General features: G+C 41.1%; 1 protein-coding gene across 2 annotated transcripts in view; it reads left to right on the top strand.

The window, feature by feature from the left end:
- Positions 1–21: 21 nt before the first annotated feature.
- The window catches only part of NUP188 (nucleoporin 188), a 46,851-nt gene continuing 30,037 nt past the window's right edge, over positions 22–16,835 (top strand). For both annotated transcript variants that reach the window (XM_024126142.3, XM_007103772.4), the window contains exons 1-6: positions 22–66; positions 9,287–9,341; positions 10,551–10,624; positions 13,456–13,540; positions 14,107–14,187; positions 14,650–14,694. In XM_024126142.3, coding sequence (XP_023981910.1) covers positions 35–66; positions 9,287–9,341; positions 10,551–10,624; positions 13,456–13,540; positions 14,107–14,187; positions 14,650–14,694 — 372 coding nt within the window. In that variant the 5' untranslated portion in view covers positions 22–34. The remainder of the gene's footprint in view (positions 67–9,286; positions 9,342–10,550; positions 10,625–13,455; positions 13,541–14,106; positions 14,188–14,649; positions 14,695–16,835) is intronic.

Here is a 16,835-nt window from a genome sequence, read left to right as displayed (position 1 = left end):
TGGGGGCGGGGTTGGGGCGCGCGCGCGCGCGAAGATGGCGGCGGCCGCCGGCGGTCCCTGTGTGAGGTGCGGAGCGGGCCGAGTCGGCGGGCGTGACTGTGAGGCGCGGGGTCGAAGCCGAGCAGAAGCGGGGCGGGAGTTGGGGGCTAGATGTGGCAGCAGTGGCTGGGCAAAGGCCGGCTAGGTGGACGGGCTCCGGGACGGGAGGCGGTTACAGCCAAACGGTCCCCGCGCGCGGGGGTCTGAGGTGACTTCTCCAAGAGGGGGGCCGGTGCCTCACCACTTCCCTGGACTCCGGCCTCCTGTCTCCCTACCCGGTCCCTTTCCCTTCCTCCCCTCTCCCCTCGGCGAGTCCCTCGGCGCCCCCCTCCCCCCCACCGCGCTTCCTGTGCGGCGTGACGCTCCCTTGAGGCGAGACTCGGCGCTTCGCGGTCGCCCGGGGGAGCCCCTACCCGGGCCGCGCTGCAGCCTCCTGTGCCCGGCCCGGCGGCGCTCCCCAGGTTACCCCCTGTGCTCTCGTTGGGAGGTGTGTTTCGGGCGTCGCCGAGCCACCTCCTGGCAGTTTCTGCCCTCTTCAGTCGCTCAGCCTTTCATTCATCCGTCTAGTCGTTTTCTCATGCATTGATTCCGTCAGCGGACATCCCAGGCACTGTACTGGGTTTTGGGGACGGGAAGAGAAAATATTAAAAAGAAAGAGACGGTTCTTGCTAGCGTACAGGCGCACTAGCGCCAGACACTGGCGACGCGCTTTCTTTTCTCCGTGTTACCTTCTTGAACTCCCACAACTCCGGGAGGCACCCTGTAATTTACAGATGACTCACAAACCCAGCTCCGAACGGGCTGCGTGTCCGACTCCGAAGCTTTAACCGATCGCCACGCTTCCATCTCGCACTTAACAGCTTGAAGTGTTTTTCCTTTCCACCCTCCCGCCTAACCGTCCCTGTCACTTCTTGTTCCCTGTGCCAGCAGTGGTTCCCCACTTTTTTGTCTTGTTCACTGCTGTAGCCTCAACACCCAGAAGAGCATGTGATAGGCTCTCAGTAAATGTTTATTCCGTTTGCCATTTCCTTCATCACTCTGCTCTAATGAGGTTTTCTTCTTTGGAATTTCCATGGAACTACTTCCGAACCTTGTGAGGACCTTTTTGCTTTTTCTTCCTCTGCTGTTTCGTGTCAGCTCTTCTGTCGGGCAGCATTGTGGTCGCTGTGCTCTCCTTTTCTTAGGCTTATCTTACAGCCATTGTGGAGCTTGGATAAAGTTTAGCTCCTGCAGGGCAAGGCGCGTTCTTAATGAAAGAGGACAAGGGAAGGAAAGCTGTTAGTTTGCCTGAAAGATGCTCTCTTCATCCTGGAGAACCTACCAAACTCATACCTGAAGGTGGAAGAAATGACACTAGGGATTTCTAGGCACTGCTTTGCTCATAGCTTGTTTTAGGATCGATCCTTTTTTCTTTTCTTTTTTTCCCTTTTCCTTTCTATTTGTGTTGGAAGGCATGCTATAATGATTGGGATTATACTGAACAGCAGCCTTCTGTTTAAAATGCCTAGGGGTGAGGTCTGAACTAAGAAGAAACTTAAAATTCTATTCCTGGGGCCTGCTGATTTGCAGATGACCACAGACAGGCCACCTTACCATATGCGTCCGTTTCTCCGAATGAGAATCGTTTTCAGAGCAGTATTGAGGTGGCTGTGAAGCATGTATGTTAATATGAGTTGGCACTAGTCAAAACTGAAATAATACTCTTAAATCACTCAGGGTTTTGGGAGGATCACTGAGGGTTTGACGGGAAGTCAGTTTGAATTTTGGCATTTTGGCGTATCTGTTGGGTTCTTCAGTTAATGTGTGCTTAAAAAACAAACAAACAAAAACCCCGTGGTTTGAAAAGCTTGCTGTTTAGCTTAATCCTCAGTTCATGCAAGAGAGGTGTGCCTCATCTGTGGAGTCAGAGCATCCATGAGCAGTGGCTGCTTATGTTCATTATTTCCGTGTGGAATATCATCACTGTGTTTCTCAAAAGAACTATCTCAGAGTAGGTTGACTGTGTCTCAGGCTTTCTATCGAAAGGACTCAGTTGTAGAGACTGTTAATTCTAAGCTCCTAGTTGCTTTCATCCAAAGGTTTCCGACCACATGGATCTCTCTAAGGAAGATAAGTTCCAGTTTCATTAACTTCAGCTCTTTTAGGAATGGAGTTCCATGTTGTCTGCTAGAACATTGGACTGCAAGTCAGTAAATTTTTTTAACCTCACCTTTGAGGCAAGTTATTGAATTTCTGTGCCTTAGTTTCTTCCCAAAACACTTAGCTCAAATTAATTTATTTTATTAATTTACAGTGTCTGCAAACAAATGACAGACACTGTAGCACTTGTTTCATTTCTTGAAAGTATATATGGAAGATGTTATTCTGAGGCTTGAATTAGACATCACAATTCCAACCATGTCTGTTGGGTCTTGAAAATCACCTGCTCAAACCTCCAGATCTCAATTTGAGGTGAAGTCTTTCATTGATCCCTGGATCAGTACCCAGTGATCTCTCTTTTCTGACTCTTTTCTGTCCTATATGGTTATTTTCCTTTGTAGTGTCTAATTATTAGGATCATGCCCTTTAGTACTTTCTACTTTTTTGCTGATTGTGTAAGGTATGTTTAACATCCTTTATCATCCCCAACACTAAGCTTACGAGTATCATGAAGGTCTTAGATTTATTTGGATCCCCATTATTCCTAGACCATAAATGTGTAGGAGTTGAGGATCCAGTAACACTCATTTCCACAAGGATTCCCTTCCTGATAAACCACTGTTTTCTCCTTTATTCTGCCTTCTCTTGGCACTTCTGCATATAATATTTGTTATTTCTAGTTTTTCTGTTCCAGGTAGGTTGCAAGTCTAAAAGGGACTTATATCATTCTTATTCTTTAATGTTTGCTCATCAGCATGTATATTTTGAGCCTCTCCTGTGTGCCAGCCACTGTGTTAGGGAATGGTCTGCCACTGTAGGACAGAAGGCTTCGCCTCAGTCGTTTCCTGCTTGCAGCATGAAATTCTTGGGTGCACCCTGAGGCAGTGTAATGTAATGATTGAACTCTGGAGTCCTGCAAACCTGGGTTCAAGCCCTGGCTCTATTATAAATTAGCTTTGTGGTCTAACAGAAGTTACTTAACCACTCTGAAACCTTAGTTTCCTGATGAGGTAATGGGGATAATAATAGTATTTGCTTCATAAGTAAGTTGAAGTATTCAGTAAGACAAAGCATTAAAGATTTACTTAGCACAGTGCCTTACATAACTGTGCTCAATAAATGTTGGCTAATCTTGTTATCAAACTCATTCTCAATAAACATTATTGTTTTTGACACCTTATAACAAAAAGACCATAATATAACTTAGTTTGGCAAATGAGAGTCTTAACTTCTAAAGAAATAGCTAACTTTTTTTCTTTTAAGTAGTAAATGTAAAAATTACTGTATTTCTCTAGGGCAGTGATCTATCTCCAGTTTTTTTGTTTTTTTTTTGCGGTACTTGGGCCTCTCAGTGCTGCGGCCTCTCCCGTTGCGGAGCACAGGCTCCAGACGCGCAGGCTGAGCGGCCACGGCTCACGGGCCCAGCCGCTCCGCGGCATGTGGGATCTTCCCGGACCGGGGCACGAACCCGCGTCCCCTGCATCGGCAGGCGGACTCTCAACCGCTGCGCCACCAGGGAAGCCCTACCTCCAGTTTTGTTTTGTAGCAGAATATTTTTCTCCCCATTGCTCCCCGCCAAAAAAAAAAAAAAAAAAAAAAAAAAAAAAAAAAGCCATTATATCAAACATAAAAGGCAAAGAAGATCGAGACTTCCCTGGTGGCGCAGTGGTTAAGCATCCTCCTGCCAGTGCAGGGGACACGGGTTCGAGCCCTGGTCTGGGAAGATCCCATATGCCACAGAGCAACTAAGCCCATGCACCACAGCTACTGAGCCTGCGCTCTAGGGCCCGTGTGCCTCAACTACTGAGCCTGCGTGCTGCAACTACTGAAGCCCACGCACCTAGAGTCTGTGCTCTGCAACAAGAGAAGCCACAGCAATGAGAAGCCCGCTTTCCACAACTAGAGAAAGCCTAGTGCAGCAGCAAAGACCCAAAGCAGCCAAAAACAAAAAAACAAAAACACAAAAAAAAGGCAAAGAAGATCTATACTGACCAGGTCTTTTACCTGCTCCTCTGAGACAACCTGATGCCCTAGAGCAGTGGTAATTTAGTAATTCATTTGAGTACGCATTGGTAATTTAGTATTTCATTTGAGTACTCATTTTAAAATGTAGATTTCCCATGCCCAACCTCTGAGAAAGAGTAGCTCTGGGTGATGACCAGGATTCTGCAGTGTTGCTATGTTGTTTCCAGATCATTTTGCTGTTTGGGCTGAGGACCAACTACATTTTGAGAAACACTCTTAGAACATTTTCTTGTTCTTTTTTTTTTTTTTAAATAAATAAATAAATTTATTTAAAAAAAAATACTTGACCTACAAGGGAACGCTTGTCAGAATATTTTTCCCCCCATTGCCCCCCGCCAAAAAAAAAAAAAAAAAAAAAAAAGCCATTATATCAAACATAAAAGGCAAAGAAGATCGAGACTTCCCTGGTGGCGCAGTGGTTAAGCATCCTCCTGCCAGTGCAGGGGACACGGGTTCGAGCCCTGGTCTGGGAAGATCCCATATGCCACAGAGCAACTAAGCCCATGCACCACAGCTACTGAGCCTGCGCTCTAGGGCCCGTGTGCCTCAACTACTGAGCCTGCGTGCTGCAACTACTGAAGCCCACGCACCTAGAGTCTGTGCTCTGCAACAAGAGAAGCCACAGCAATGAGAAGCCCGCTTTCCACAACTAGAGAAAGCCTAGTGCAGCAGCAAAGACCCAAAGCAGCCAAAAACAAAAAAACAAAAACACAAAAAAAAGGCAAAGAAGATCTATACTGACCAGGTCTTTTACCTGCTCCTCTGAGACAACCTGATGCCCTAGAGCAGTGGTAATTTAGTAATTCATTTGAGTACGCATTGGTAATTTAGTATTTCATTTGAGTACTCTTTTTAAAATGTAGATTTCCCATGCCCAACCTCTGAGAAAGAGTAGCTCTGGGTGATGACCAGGATTCTGCAGTGTTGCTATGTTGTTTCCAGATCATTTTGCTGTTTGGGCTGAGGACCAACTACATTTTGAGAAACACTCTTAGAACATTTTCTTGTTCTTTTTTTTTTTTTTAAATAAATAAATAAATTTATTTAAAAAAAAATACTTGACCTACAAGGGAACGCTTGTAACACTGTTGGTAGAACGTAAATTTGAACAGCCACTATGGGAAATAGAATGGAGGTCCTCAGATATTAAAATTAGAACTACATATGATGCAGCAATCTCACTTCTGAGTATATATCCAAAGGAAATAAAATCACTATCTCAAAGAGATATCTGGACTCCCACATTCATTGCAGCATTATTCACAATAGGCAAGATATGGAAACAAAGTTAAGTGTCCATCATCAGATTAAGAGATAAAGGGGATTTAGTATCTATACACAAAGGAATATTATTAAGCTGTGAGAAACATGAAATCCTGCCATTTGAGACAACACAGATGGAACTTGAGGGTGTTAGGAAAATTTAAAAATTCAGACAAAGAAATACAAGTACTAAATGATATCACTTACATATGGAATATAAAAAAGCCAGACTCGGGCTTCCCTGGTGGCGCAGTGGTTGAGAGTCCGTCTGCCGATGCAGGGAACACGGGTTCGTGCCCCGGTCCGGGAGGATCCCACATGCCGCGGAGCGGCTGGGCCCGTGAGCCATGGCCGCTGAGGCTGCGTGTCCGGAGCCTGTGCTCCGCAATGGGAGAGGCCGCAACAGTGAGAGGCTCGCGTACCGTCAAAAAAAAAAAAAAGCCAAACTCATAAGAACAAAAAGTAGAATGGTGGTTGCCAGCGGGTGGAGGAAGGACAGGCTGGTAGGGATTTCCTTGGCGGTCCAGTGGTTAGGTCTCGGCGCTTCCACTGCAGCGGGTGAGGGTTCAATCCCTGGTCGGGGAACTAAGATCTCATAAGCCACGCCGTGCAGCCAAAAAAAAAAAAAAAAAAAAAAAAGGACAGGCTGGTGATGCGTTTGTGTCCCTCACTGAACTGTGAGCTCCAGTAGCATAGAGACTGGGCCTGTCTCAGCCACTGGCGTGTCCCCAGCACAGGGTCAGCTCACGAATGTTACAGAATGGTAAGGACGAACGAATACCGTTTCTCCACGCCCCTTTCATCTTCACTCAAAGGGACCGAACCCTCAGGCATGAGAGACATAGGTCGGCTCTCTCGTTTGTTTTAACTGTACAGATTTTGGTATTACAAATACCCACAACTTGAATTTGAGTAAACAGAGAATTCTGGATCCTGGCAGCTAGTCCTTGAGTACAGGTAGTGGTATTCTCAGTCTCCTGGGACTTACTGCTACCTAGCTAAAGATCAAAGTTCTGAAAGCAAATGCAGATAACTCAAAGCTCATTGATGCTCACGCTTTTGAAATTGGAAGATGTATGATCAAGAAAGAGTAATTTAGCTCAGGCATACAAAAGCCTTCAATTAATGATAAATTTCTTTCCGTTAATTGTGATGTAGTGTTAGCCCCATTATTAGCTATTTATTATATAATAGATATCTAATCTGTTTTGTGCAAACCAGAAGCTATCCTTGGTAAAGTAAAAGCATATGCCATTTTAAAGCCCCCCCCTTTATTTTTTGCTAATTCAGATTTATCAAACAAGTAAGTTAGATGATAATTATTCTCTTTACAAAAGGCATTCTTCCAAAATTTACTATAAATTTCTTTAAATGGTGAGCTTTCTTCTGTCTTTAATTTCTTAGGGCTTGGCTTATTCGTACCTTTTAATATAGATTATCAGTACAAAGAGATATATTTGTTTCATCAACTGGATCTAATCTCCTAATTTTTGAATAGTGAATGCTCTCGTTATCAGAAAGATGATTAGTGATTCCACAGTCCAGTTGTGGGAGTTGGTGATTATTGATTCAGCAGAATCAAAGTTGTTTTCTTAAAAGCATTAACCTTTAGGAAAGATTTATAATTTTTAGGTGTTTTTAATCCTCTTTTGATGGGAAAATCCTGAACATTTAAAAATAGATAGGGCTAGTCCTTTATGTTACTGTCTTAATGGGGAAAAGATTTTTCCATTTATCCTCATAGTTAATATAACTTGCATTCTTCTTGTTAACTGTCTAGTATATTTTATTAGGACCTTTTCATCGTCTCTCTGAAAATAGGCTTTCTAAGCAGTGTTAATTATTTCAGGTTACTATTCTAGGGCTTATTTAGGATCTCCCAAAATATAATCCCTATGCTTTTTATAATCCTTTCTTTTTTTTATGACTTTTAAAAAAATTGTTACTTTATTTATTTATGGCTGCGTTGGGTCTGTGTTGCTGCATGTGGGCTTTCTCTAGCTGGCGGCGAGCGCGGGCTACTCTTCATTGCGGTGTGTGGGCTTCTCATTACGATGGCTTCTCTTGCGGAGCACGGGCTCTAGGCCCGCAGGCTTCAGTAGTTGTGGCACGTGGGCTCGGTAGTTGTGGCTCACGAGCTCTACAGTGCAGGCTCAGTAGTTATGGCGCACGGGTTTAGTTGCTCTGTGGCATGTGGGATCTTCCTGGCCCAGGGCTCGAACCCGTGTGCCCTGCATTGGCAGGCAGATTCTTAACCACTGCGCCACCAGGGAATTCCCCGTAATGCTTTCTTTTTTTTTTTTCTTTTTTTGCGGTACGTGGGCCTCTCACTTTTGTGGCGTCTCCCATTGTGGAGCACAGGCTCCGGATGCGCAGGCTCAGCGGCCATGGCTCACGGGCCTAGCCGCTCCGCAGCATGTGGGATCTTCCCGGACCGGGGCACGAACCCGTGTCCCCTGCATCGGCAGGTGGACTCTCAACCACTGCGCCACCAGGGAAACCCCCCCATAATCCTTTCTTGAGAGAATTTCTTAATGGTTACATTTTGAAATTTAATTCTAGATTAAAAAAAACAACACAAAACATGTTTCCATGGATGAGGAAAGGAACTGGGGTTAGCACATGGTTGGGAGTATATTTGAAGAGCTCACTGAGGGCAGGGACTATATCTCGTGTGTGTGGGTTTGTTTTTTTTGGTATCAATGTTAAATTTCTTGATTTCAATTGTTGTACTATGTATGAAGTTGTCCTTGCTTTTAGGAAAGACACTGAAGTGTCTAGGGATAAAGGAATATGATATCTCTAATACAATTTTGTATAGTTTTGGAAAAATATGTGTGTGTACAGGTACACAAATATGAGCATTTTTGTGTTGTATATATAATACAGTCATACACACACACACAAAAGAGGGAGAAAGAAAATAATAAAACAAATAATAATTGGTGAATCTGAGCAAAGGATATATGAAAAGTCTTTGTAATGTCGGAAGCAGAAGTTGCTTCCATGGCTCCATGGCTAGAGAGAAGACAAAGCCTGTTCTGGGAGAAGGATTCACCAGTTCACTCTGTTCCTTCTTTTTTTGCTTCCTCTTGCTGTGATGTACATTCATTAAAGGACTCACTTGGAATCTTGCTGGAATTAAGTTAAATCTGAAGTAGATTCTGATAAGATGTATATGATAAGCCCTTGAACAGCCACTGTTTTTTCCCTCACTCTATCCATATTCCGCAGAGATGCCACATTTCTCCAGAAATACGCCTGTTGTTGAGTGATGAGTTGATGGTCTTGGAGGGCCTTCTGGGGAGGGGCGGTGTGGGGGGCAGCTTCGGCTCACTGTGGGGTCAAGGACACTGGTGGCGGAGGTACTGCGGATACTCATCGGTGTGAGCTGTCTTGGAGGCCGCCATTTTGACACCAAGACCTGGCCCCACTCCTCACGTGTGTTTTTTTTTATCTCCTGTATTTAGCACTGCATGTGGTACCTAGTGGGAATTCATTAATGACTGAATGAACGTAGTGCCGTTCGTAATGACTGTTAGACTTTACTGGATTGAGAAAGTGCATTATGTCATGTATTTAGAAAATTTTCTGAAGGTGTTGGGGGTCCTGAAATAGATTAGTCTTTTTCTGGATTTTTGTTCCTTATTGGTCACTACATTTTAATGAGAAGGGAGGAGATAGAAATACTAAATTGAGGCATCTTCTTAGCATAGAAGATGTACTGTAATTCATTAATTACTGTGTTTCATTAATTCTAAAATATATATTTTTTTTTTCCAAAAGAGCAAGATTACCTCTGCTTTCTGTCATTTTTTAGGAGCAGTAGAGAACTGTGGACAATTTTGCTTGGAAGGTCAGCTCTGAGAGAACTGGTAAGTGGTTGTGTTCTTGAATGGATTCTGTCGTTCTTTGTGTAGTTTACATTACCAAAAATGCCCTTCTCTTTGAAATAGGAAGTAAACACCTTTTATTATTCCTAAAATTAATTCCTATTTTATTCCTAAAATAGGCATTGTGCATTCCCCACTTCTCCTTGCTGAAATGCAGTGTGTCTTTTTTTTTTTTTTTTGGTACGCGGGCCTCTCACTGTTGTGGCCTCTCCCGTTGCGGAGCACAGGCTCCGGACGCGCAGGCTCAGCGGCCATGGCTCACGGGCCTAGCTGCTCCGCGGCATGTGGGATCTTCCCGGACCGGGGCACGAACCCGCGTCCCCTGCATCGGCAGGCGGACTCTCAACCACTGCGCCACCAGGGAAGCCCTGCAGTGTGTCTTATAGCCTAGCTGTTGAAGTTTTCTAAATCTCCACTTTTCTTTGTACCTCAGTGATTCCTTTTCTGAAAAGATACCAGTGCTACTTGACTGGCTGCTGAGAGTAGGGGTAAAAACACCATTTTACTACCATAGGCTAACAAAGATTCTCAGGCCTTTTCTCTGTCTCATATTGACTTGCCTTTTCTTCCTTTTCTGTTTAGGTAGCTGCTTAGGTCACAGAGGCTGAGGTTTTTAGGACATTTCCAAGTATATAATCAATAAAGAACAGTTCTTCATGTGGATCCCTGAGTGTTCTGACTCTGTGAGGCTAAAGTGTTAAGATGACATATAATTATTACTAGTGTTGTTATTATAATTAGCATAATGAATGTTAACATCATTTTTAGAGCCTTAACATTTTTTGATATGCCTTCATCTGATAATTCCACATCTGAGAATATATTTTAAAAGAAAGAAATTGTTTTGGGCACAAAGCTCTTTACCATAGTGTTATTCATATAAATAAAGAATTATAGCCAGCTTAAATGTATCTAACATTAGAAGAATGGTAAATAAATTATGATCTAGCCACTTGATAAAATATTATGCAAACACTAGAAAGGATGTTTATCAAGATTTTCATAATAAGGTTAAATCATTATGTTAGAATGTTAAGTAAAGAAAAGCAGGCTACAGAATTCTATATTCAAAATTATTTCAACTGTGGGGAAAAATGCATATTAAAAAGACTCAAAGGAATATGTTATCCTCAGTGTGATCCTGGAATCTGATTAAAATTGCATTTGTATAATTTCCTTCTTCTTCTCCAGAATCAGATTGAGGCAGAGCTGAATAAACATTGGCAGCGGCTATTAGAAGGGCTTTCTTACTATAAACCTCCCAGGTATGGCTATTCTGTGGGTCTCTTTTGAGTAATTCCCCTGAGGAACCTGACATAGATGAAACCACCCTTATGTAGGATTCTGTGATATTACTGTGTTAGTTAGATCAGAGGGTATATAATTTGGCTAACCAGGGAAAAAGAGTAGGGCGCATTTTTTTCTCTCTGTTGAAGAAAAGGAAATTCCTTCTGGAAATACAGTATTGTTGAATCCATTGTATAACCCTAGTATTCAGGGATGAGGATTTATTAAATACTCAATTAAGATTCCTAATAGTTATTTCAGTCCATCATGTTTGTGTGAGAGACTGTCAGCACCAAATGCTAGGATATAACAGTGAACAATGCTGACACAAAATAGCAGCTGACACTCACGTATTTTTTGCTATGTACCAGTTACTGCTCTAAGCAGTAGACCTACGGTAAGTTTTTTAATCCTCACAACAGCCCTTTGAGATAGGTACTATTTTTCTTCTTTGTTTGAATATATAGATTTTTTTTGCTCGGCAGTGGAAAAGAACAATAATAAAATAGAAAGTGGTTAAAAAAGAAGACTTTTATCTTAATTCCTAGTCCAGCTTTCATTCTATTATGCATCATAGTTCTCAAGCTGCCCTCATTTCCCTTCTACTTCTGAACACCTGTTGATTTTATTACATCTTCGCCTTCCATCTTCATTCTGTTAGGTTAGTGAAGAACTTTCTTTTTTTGATCATCTATTAACCCTTCCCCCATAATTATTTTGAAGTAACTCCCAGACATCATGTTATTTTATCTGTAAATACTTTACTATGTATCCAGAATGTATGGACTTGAAAAAAGAAGATAAGCACTATGTTATCACATGTAGGTATTTTTATTATTATTGTTTCCATTTTACAGATGGGGAAACTGAGGCACAAAGAGGTTAAGTAACTTGCCCAAGGTCACACAGCTAGTAAGTGGTAGAACCAGGATTCGAACCTGGCAGTCTTACTCCAGTGTCTGTGTTCTTAATCATCATTCTGTGTTGCCTCTTTCAGACCTTATTGTTTAACTTTATACTAGCCTTTGTGTTGTGGATTTTCTGTGAAATGTGAGAGTCTCTCTAAAAAAAAAAAAAAAAAAAATCCAACAACAATATGCTTTAGTTCACAGAATGGGCATTTGTGGTATGAATTTCTTTTTTTAAAGACAAAAGTTCCCTTTGTAGTAGCATGGGATTTAAAGTCTGACAGACTTTTTTTTTTTTAAACTGCAGGCTTAATTTGAATTTAACACAGATTTTTAAGCATTTTTAACGTTTTTTTTAATGTCCTCTTTCTGTTCCAGGATTCAGCCCAGGGTATCATATTGCATTTAGTTGTCATGTCTCCTTAGCTGTTAGCTGTGACAGTATCTCAGTCTTTCCTTGGTTTTCATGACCTTGAATAGTTTTGAGGAAGACTGGTCAAGTATTTTGTAGTAGAATACCCTCAATTTGGAAGTCTGATTTTTTTTTTTTTTTTTTTTTTTTTTTTTTTTTGCGGTACACGGGCCTCTCACTGTTGTGGCCTCTCCCACTGTGGAGCACAGGCTCCAGACGCGCAGGCCCAGCTGCCGTGGCTCACGGGCCCAGCCGCTCCACGGCATGTGGAATCCTTCCAGACCAGGGCACGAACCCGTGTCCCGTGCATTGGCAGGCGGACTCCCAGCCCTGGAAGTCTGATTTTTTTTTTTTTTGCGTTATTAGATTGAGGTTGTGGGTTTTTGGAAAGAATACACTGAGGTGAAGTACCATTCTTATCACATCATGGCAGAGGATACATGTTATCCACATGAAGTCACTGGTGATGTTAACCTTGCTCACTTGGGTAAGGTAGCATTTGCCAAGTATCTCTTCTGTAAAGTCACTCTTTTCTCTTTCCCTACTCTGTTTTTCGGAAGTGAGTCATTCAGTATAGCCCGCTTTCAGTGTGTGGGTGTAGTGAAATTAAACTACCTCCTGAAGGGGGTAGCATATATGTGTGTTACTGGAACTCCTTCTGTAAGGAAGATTTTTCCCTTCTTCCCCATTTATTTATATATATATTTATTCATTCATTTATTTAAATCATTATGGACTCATGTATTTCATACTTTGTTTATACTTTATTCCAGCTTTGGCCATCGGGCATTCCTTGAGGTTTTGACATGTCCCCATGCTTTTGTTTTCTGAGTATTTTCTTACTTTCTGGCATTACAAGATGCTCCAGGCTCATCTAGTATTTTCCCCACCCCAGCTCTAGAATCAGCCATTTCTCCGAGGAGTCCTGATACCTTTTGTTAGAGAATGGTATTAGAAGTAAAGATCTGGGGGCTGGGTGTGCTCGCTGCTACTGAAATGTCATAGCTTCTAGGCCTTCTCAGTGGACATAGGTAATATATGTATGTATACTAACAGACCTGGTTTTAAATTTCACCTCAACTTTTTATTAGCTGTGGGATTTTTGGTAAGTTATTTATTCTTTCTAAGTGTTGGTAATTCCATTTGTAAAATGGGGATAGTAATGTTTACCTTCCAGGATAGTTATAAGGATCAAAAATAATTAATGTAACTAAGTAGATCTACAAATAATATAGTTGTAACTATAGTTTGTAACAGACATATACTATATTTATTACTTAGACATAGTTTTGTGTTATAAAGTCTGTAGAGATGAACTTGTATGTGTGTGTGTATGTGTGTGTGTGTATGTGTGTGCGTGCATGTGTGTGTATTTTATAGGCACCTAAAAGGCAGAAAAAGGTCTGTGGTAAAAATATCTTTAATTTTTTGTTTTAAACCCCTAGAGGGTCATTGGGAATGAGGAAATGATTCACTGTTCTTTTCATAGTCCAAATTCAGCTGAAAAAGTGAAGGCTAATAAAGATGTAGCTTCACCACTGAAAGAACTGGGTTTAAGAATCAGCAAGTTTTTGGTGAGTAAAAATTAGCACTGGCTCTGTTTATTACCTGCAGGGTGGATATGCGTGGTTTGGTTGTTAGTGATTGTTAGTGAAAATTCAGTTTATTTCAGTTTTAGAGATTAAATTGAGCATATTATATTTCAAAAATGCCCAAGTTGCAACTCTTCTTGCTAAAAGCCACAAGTCAAGTTGCCTGACCCTGTTTACTGCATATCATAGAGTTTTCTTCAGCATATTTGGGGTGTTCTTTAAGTCGCCTAGATTGTATTTAATTATGTAGCTGTTTCCTTTTCATTTTGGAAACCCAGATCATGCCTGCTGCTATATTAATGTTCTTGGTGAATAAGCACAGTTGTTTCTGACATGTAAGTTTAACTGGCATGTAAATTACATGTCAGTGGCTGCTCCTTTTTTCTCCTATTTGGGTTAAAATTATGTTGTGTGAAATCTTTTAAAATAATTTTTGTTTATTCAAGTTCCGTGTTCATTCTAGAGAACAAATCTTTAGATTGCTTTGCATGCTCTGTGTGGTTTCTGACCTGAGGTGGCAGTTCCTCCCTTGTAACCTCTGTTTTCAGGGTCTTGATGAAGAACAGAGTGTGCAGTTACTCCAGTGTTACCTTCAAGAGGATTACAGAGGTACTCGGGACTCACTAAAGGTTTGTAGTTATGTCCATCTCCCTTCTGCCTTTATCCTTTTCCTTGTTGGTTTTAGATAATTCAGGATTTTGGTACCAGTTCTCTGCAACAGAGATAGGTGATCAGATACAGCCATTCTCAGGAAAGACTTTGTAAAGCTTTAAAAAACATATGCTTAAGTCGAGGTCTGTCCTCAGACTTGGAGGGGCCGAGAGGTCAAAGCTAGACTTGTTAATCATAGAATCGCAGGATGTCAGAGCTGAAAAGGACCTGAGACAACATCTAGCCTTTCCAGCCCCTGATTTTATATATGAGGAACTTGAGGCCAGAGGAGGGGGGCAGGGATTTGAGCACAGATTTGGATACACTTAGGTAAAAAGAACGGGCAATTATAATCTTGAAGGGTAAGATAAAGATGTTTACCTTTTTCTTTGTTAATTGATTTTGCTAATAAGATGGCTCTTTGTTCTTTTTTCTCTCAGACGGTACTGCAAGATGAGAGGCAGAGCCAGGCCTTAATCCTGAAGGTCAGTGCTAGTCACCATTTCCATTCTTTGATGTAAAATTGGGCAACAGATTCTTGACCGTGTTCTGAGCATTGCTGGCTTTTTTAAATGCAGTAGGATTAATTTGAAGTTTTAAGTTTCTTTATCTTTCTTTATCTTTTTTTCTTTATCTCCCCCCACCCCCAAAGTTGTATTTTTGTTTTATGATTTTCTTTGCTGTGCAAAAGCTTGTAAGTTTGATTAGGTCCCATTTGTTTATTTTTGCTTTTATTTCTATTGCCTTGGGAGACTGACCTAAGAAAACATTGCTATGATTTATGTCAGAGAATGTTTTGCCTTTGTTCTCTTCTAGGAGTTTTATGGTATCATGTTTTATAGTCAAGTCTTTAAGGCATTTTGAGTTTATTTCTATGTATGGTGTGAGGAAGTGTTGTATCTTTGACCTTGATTTACATGCGGCTGTTCAGCTTTCCCAGCACTACTTACTGAAGAGACTATCTTTTTTTCATTGTGTAGTCTTGCCTCCTTTTTCAAAGATTAATTGACTGTAGGTGTGTGGGTTTATTTCTGGGCTCTCTATTCTGTTCCATAGATCCATATGTCTGGTTTTTTTTTGGCTGCACCATATGGCATGCGGAACTTCCCTGACCAGGGGTTGAACCCGTGCCCCCTGCAAGTGTGGAGTCTTAACCACTGGATCATCCGGGAAGTCCCCATATGTCTATTTTTGTGCTAATACTATGCTGTTTTGATTACTGTAGCTTTGTAGTATTGTCTGAAGTCTGGGAGGGTTATGCCTCCAGCTTAGTTTTTTTTCCTCAGGATTGCTTTGGCAATTCTGGGTCTTTTATAGTTCCATATAAATTTTAGGATTATTTGTTCTAGTTCTGTGAAAAATGTCGTGGGTAATTTGATAGGGATCACATTAAATCTGTAGATTGCTTTGGGTAGTCTGGCCATTTTAACAATATTAATTCTTCCAGTTCAAGAGCATGGGATATCTTTCCATTTCTTTGAATCATCTTCAATTTCCTTTATCAGTGTTTTATATTTTATAGTTCTCAGCATATAAGTTTTTCACGTCTTTGGTCAGGTTTGTTCCTAAGTTTTTTGTTTTTGTTTTTTTGGTGTGATTTTCTTTCTTTTTTTTTTTTTTTTCTTTCTAAAAAATTTTTATTTTATTTTGGAGTATAGTTGACTTACAATTTATTAGTTTCAGGTGTACAGCAAAGTGATTCAGTTTTACATATACATGTGTCCATTCTTTTTCAGATTCTTTTCCCATATAGGTTATTACAGAATATTGAATAGAATTCCTTGTGCTATACAGTAGGTCCTTGTTGATTATCTAGATGTGATTTTAAAAGGGATTTTTTTTTACTTTCCCTTTATGATATTTTATTGTTATTGTAAAGAAACACAGCAGATTTCTGTATGTTAATCTTGTATCCTGCTACCTTGCTGAATTTGTTTATCAGTTCTAGTAGTTTTTGTGTGGAATCTTTAGGGTTTTCTATGTATAGTGTCATGTTATCTGCATGTAATGGCAATTTCACCTCTTTTCTTCCAATTTGGATACCTTTTCTTTTTCTTCTCTGATTGCTGTGGCTAGGACTTCTAATACTGTGTTGACTAGAACTGGTGAGAGTGGGCATAGGATCTCATTTTAACATGGAATTTGACCATGACTTCTGAAGTAGTTTCCTATTTGGTATTTAGTGAGAACTGGGTACATCAGTTACAAGCAGTTAGGACATACACTAATGGTATTTTTATATTTGCTTTCATGTATTTGGCCTGTCAGTTTATTTATTTATTTTAAAATATTTATTTATTTATTTATTTATTGGCTGCCTTGGGTCTTTTTTAAAAAAATAAAATAAATAGGGCTTCCCTGGTGGGGCAGTGGTTGAGAGTCTGCCTGCCGATGCAGGGGACCACGGGTTCATGCCCCGGTCCGGGAAGATCCCACATGCTGCGGAGCAGCTAGACCTGTGAGCCATGGCCGCTGAGCCTGCGCGTCTGGAGCCTGGGCTCTGCAACGGGAGAGGCCACAGCACTGAGAGGCCCGCGTACTGCAAAAAAAAAAAAAAAAAAAAAAAAAAAACCACAACAACGTTTATTTATTTTTGGCTGAGTTGGATCTTTGTTGCTTCACGTGG

Source organism: Physeter macrocephalus, chromosome 13 (assembly GCF_002837175.3).
Source record: "Physeter macrocephalus isolate SW-GA chromosome 13, ASM283717v5, whole genome shotgun sequence".
Taxonomy (NCBI): domain Eukaryota; kingdom Metazoa; phylum Chordata; class Mammalia; order Artiodactyla; family Physeteridae; genus Physeter; species Physeter macrocephalus.
This window is presented reverse-complemented; position numbering and strand designations above follow the sequence as displayed.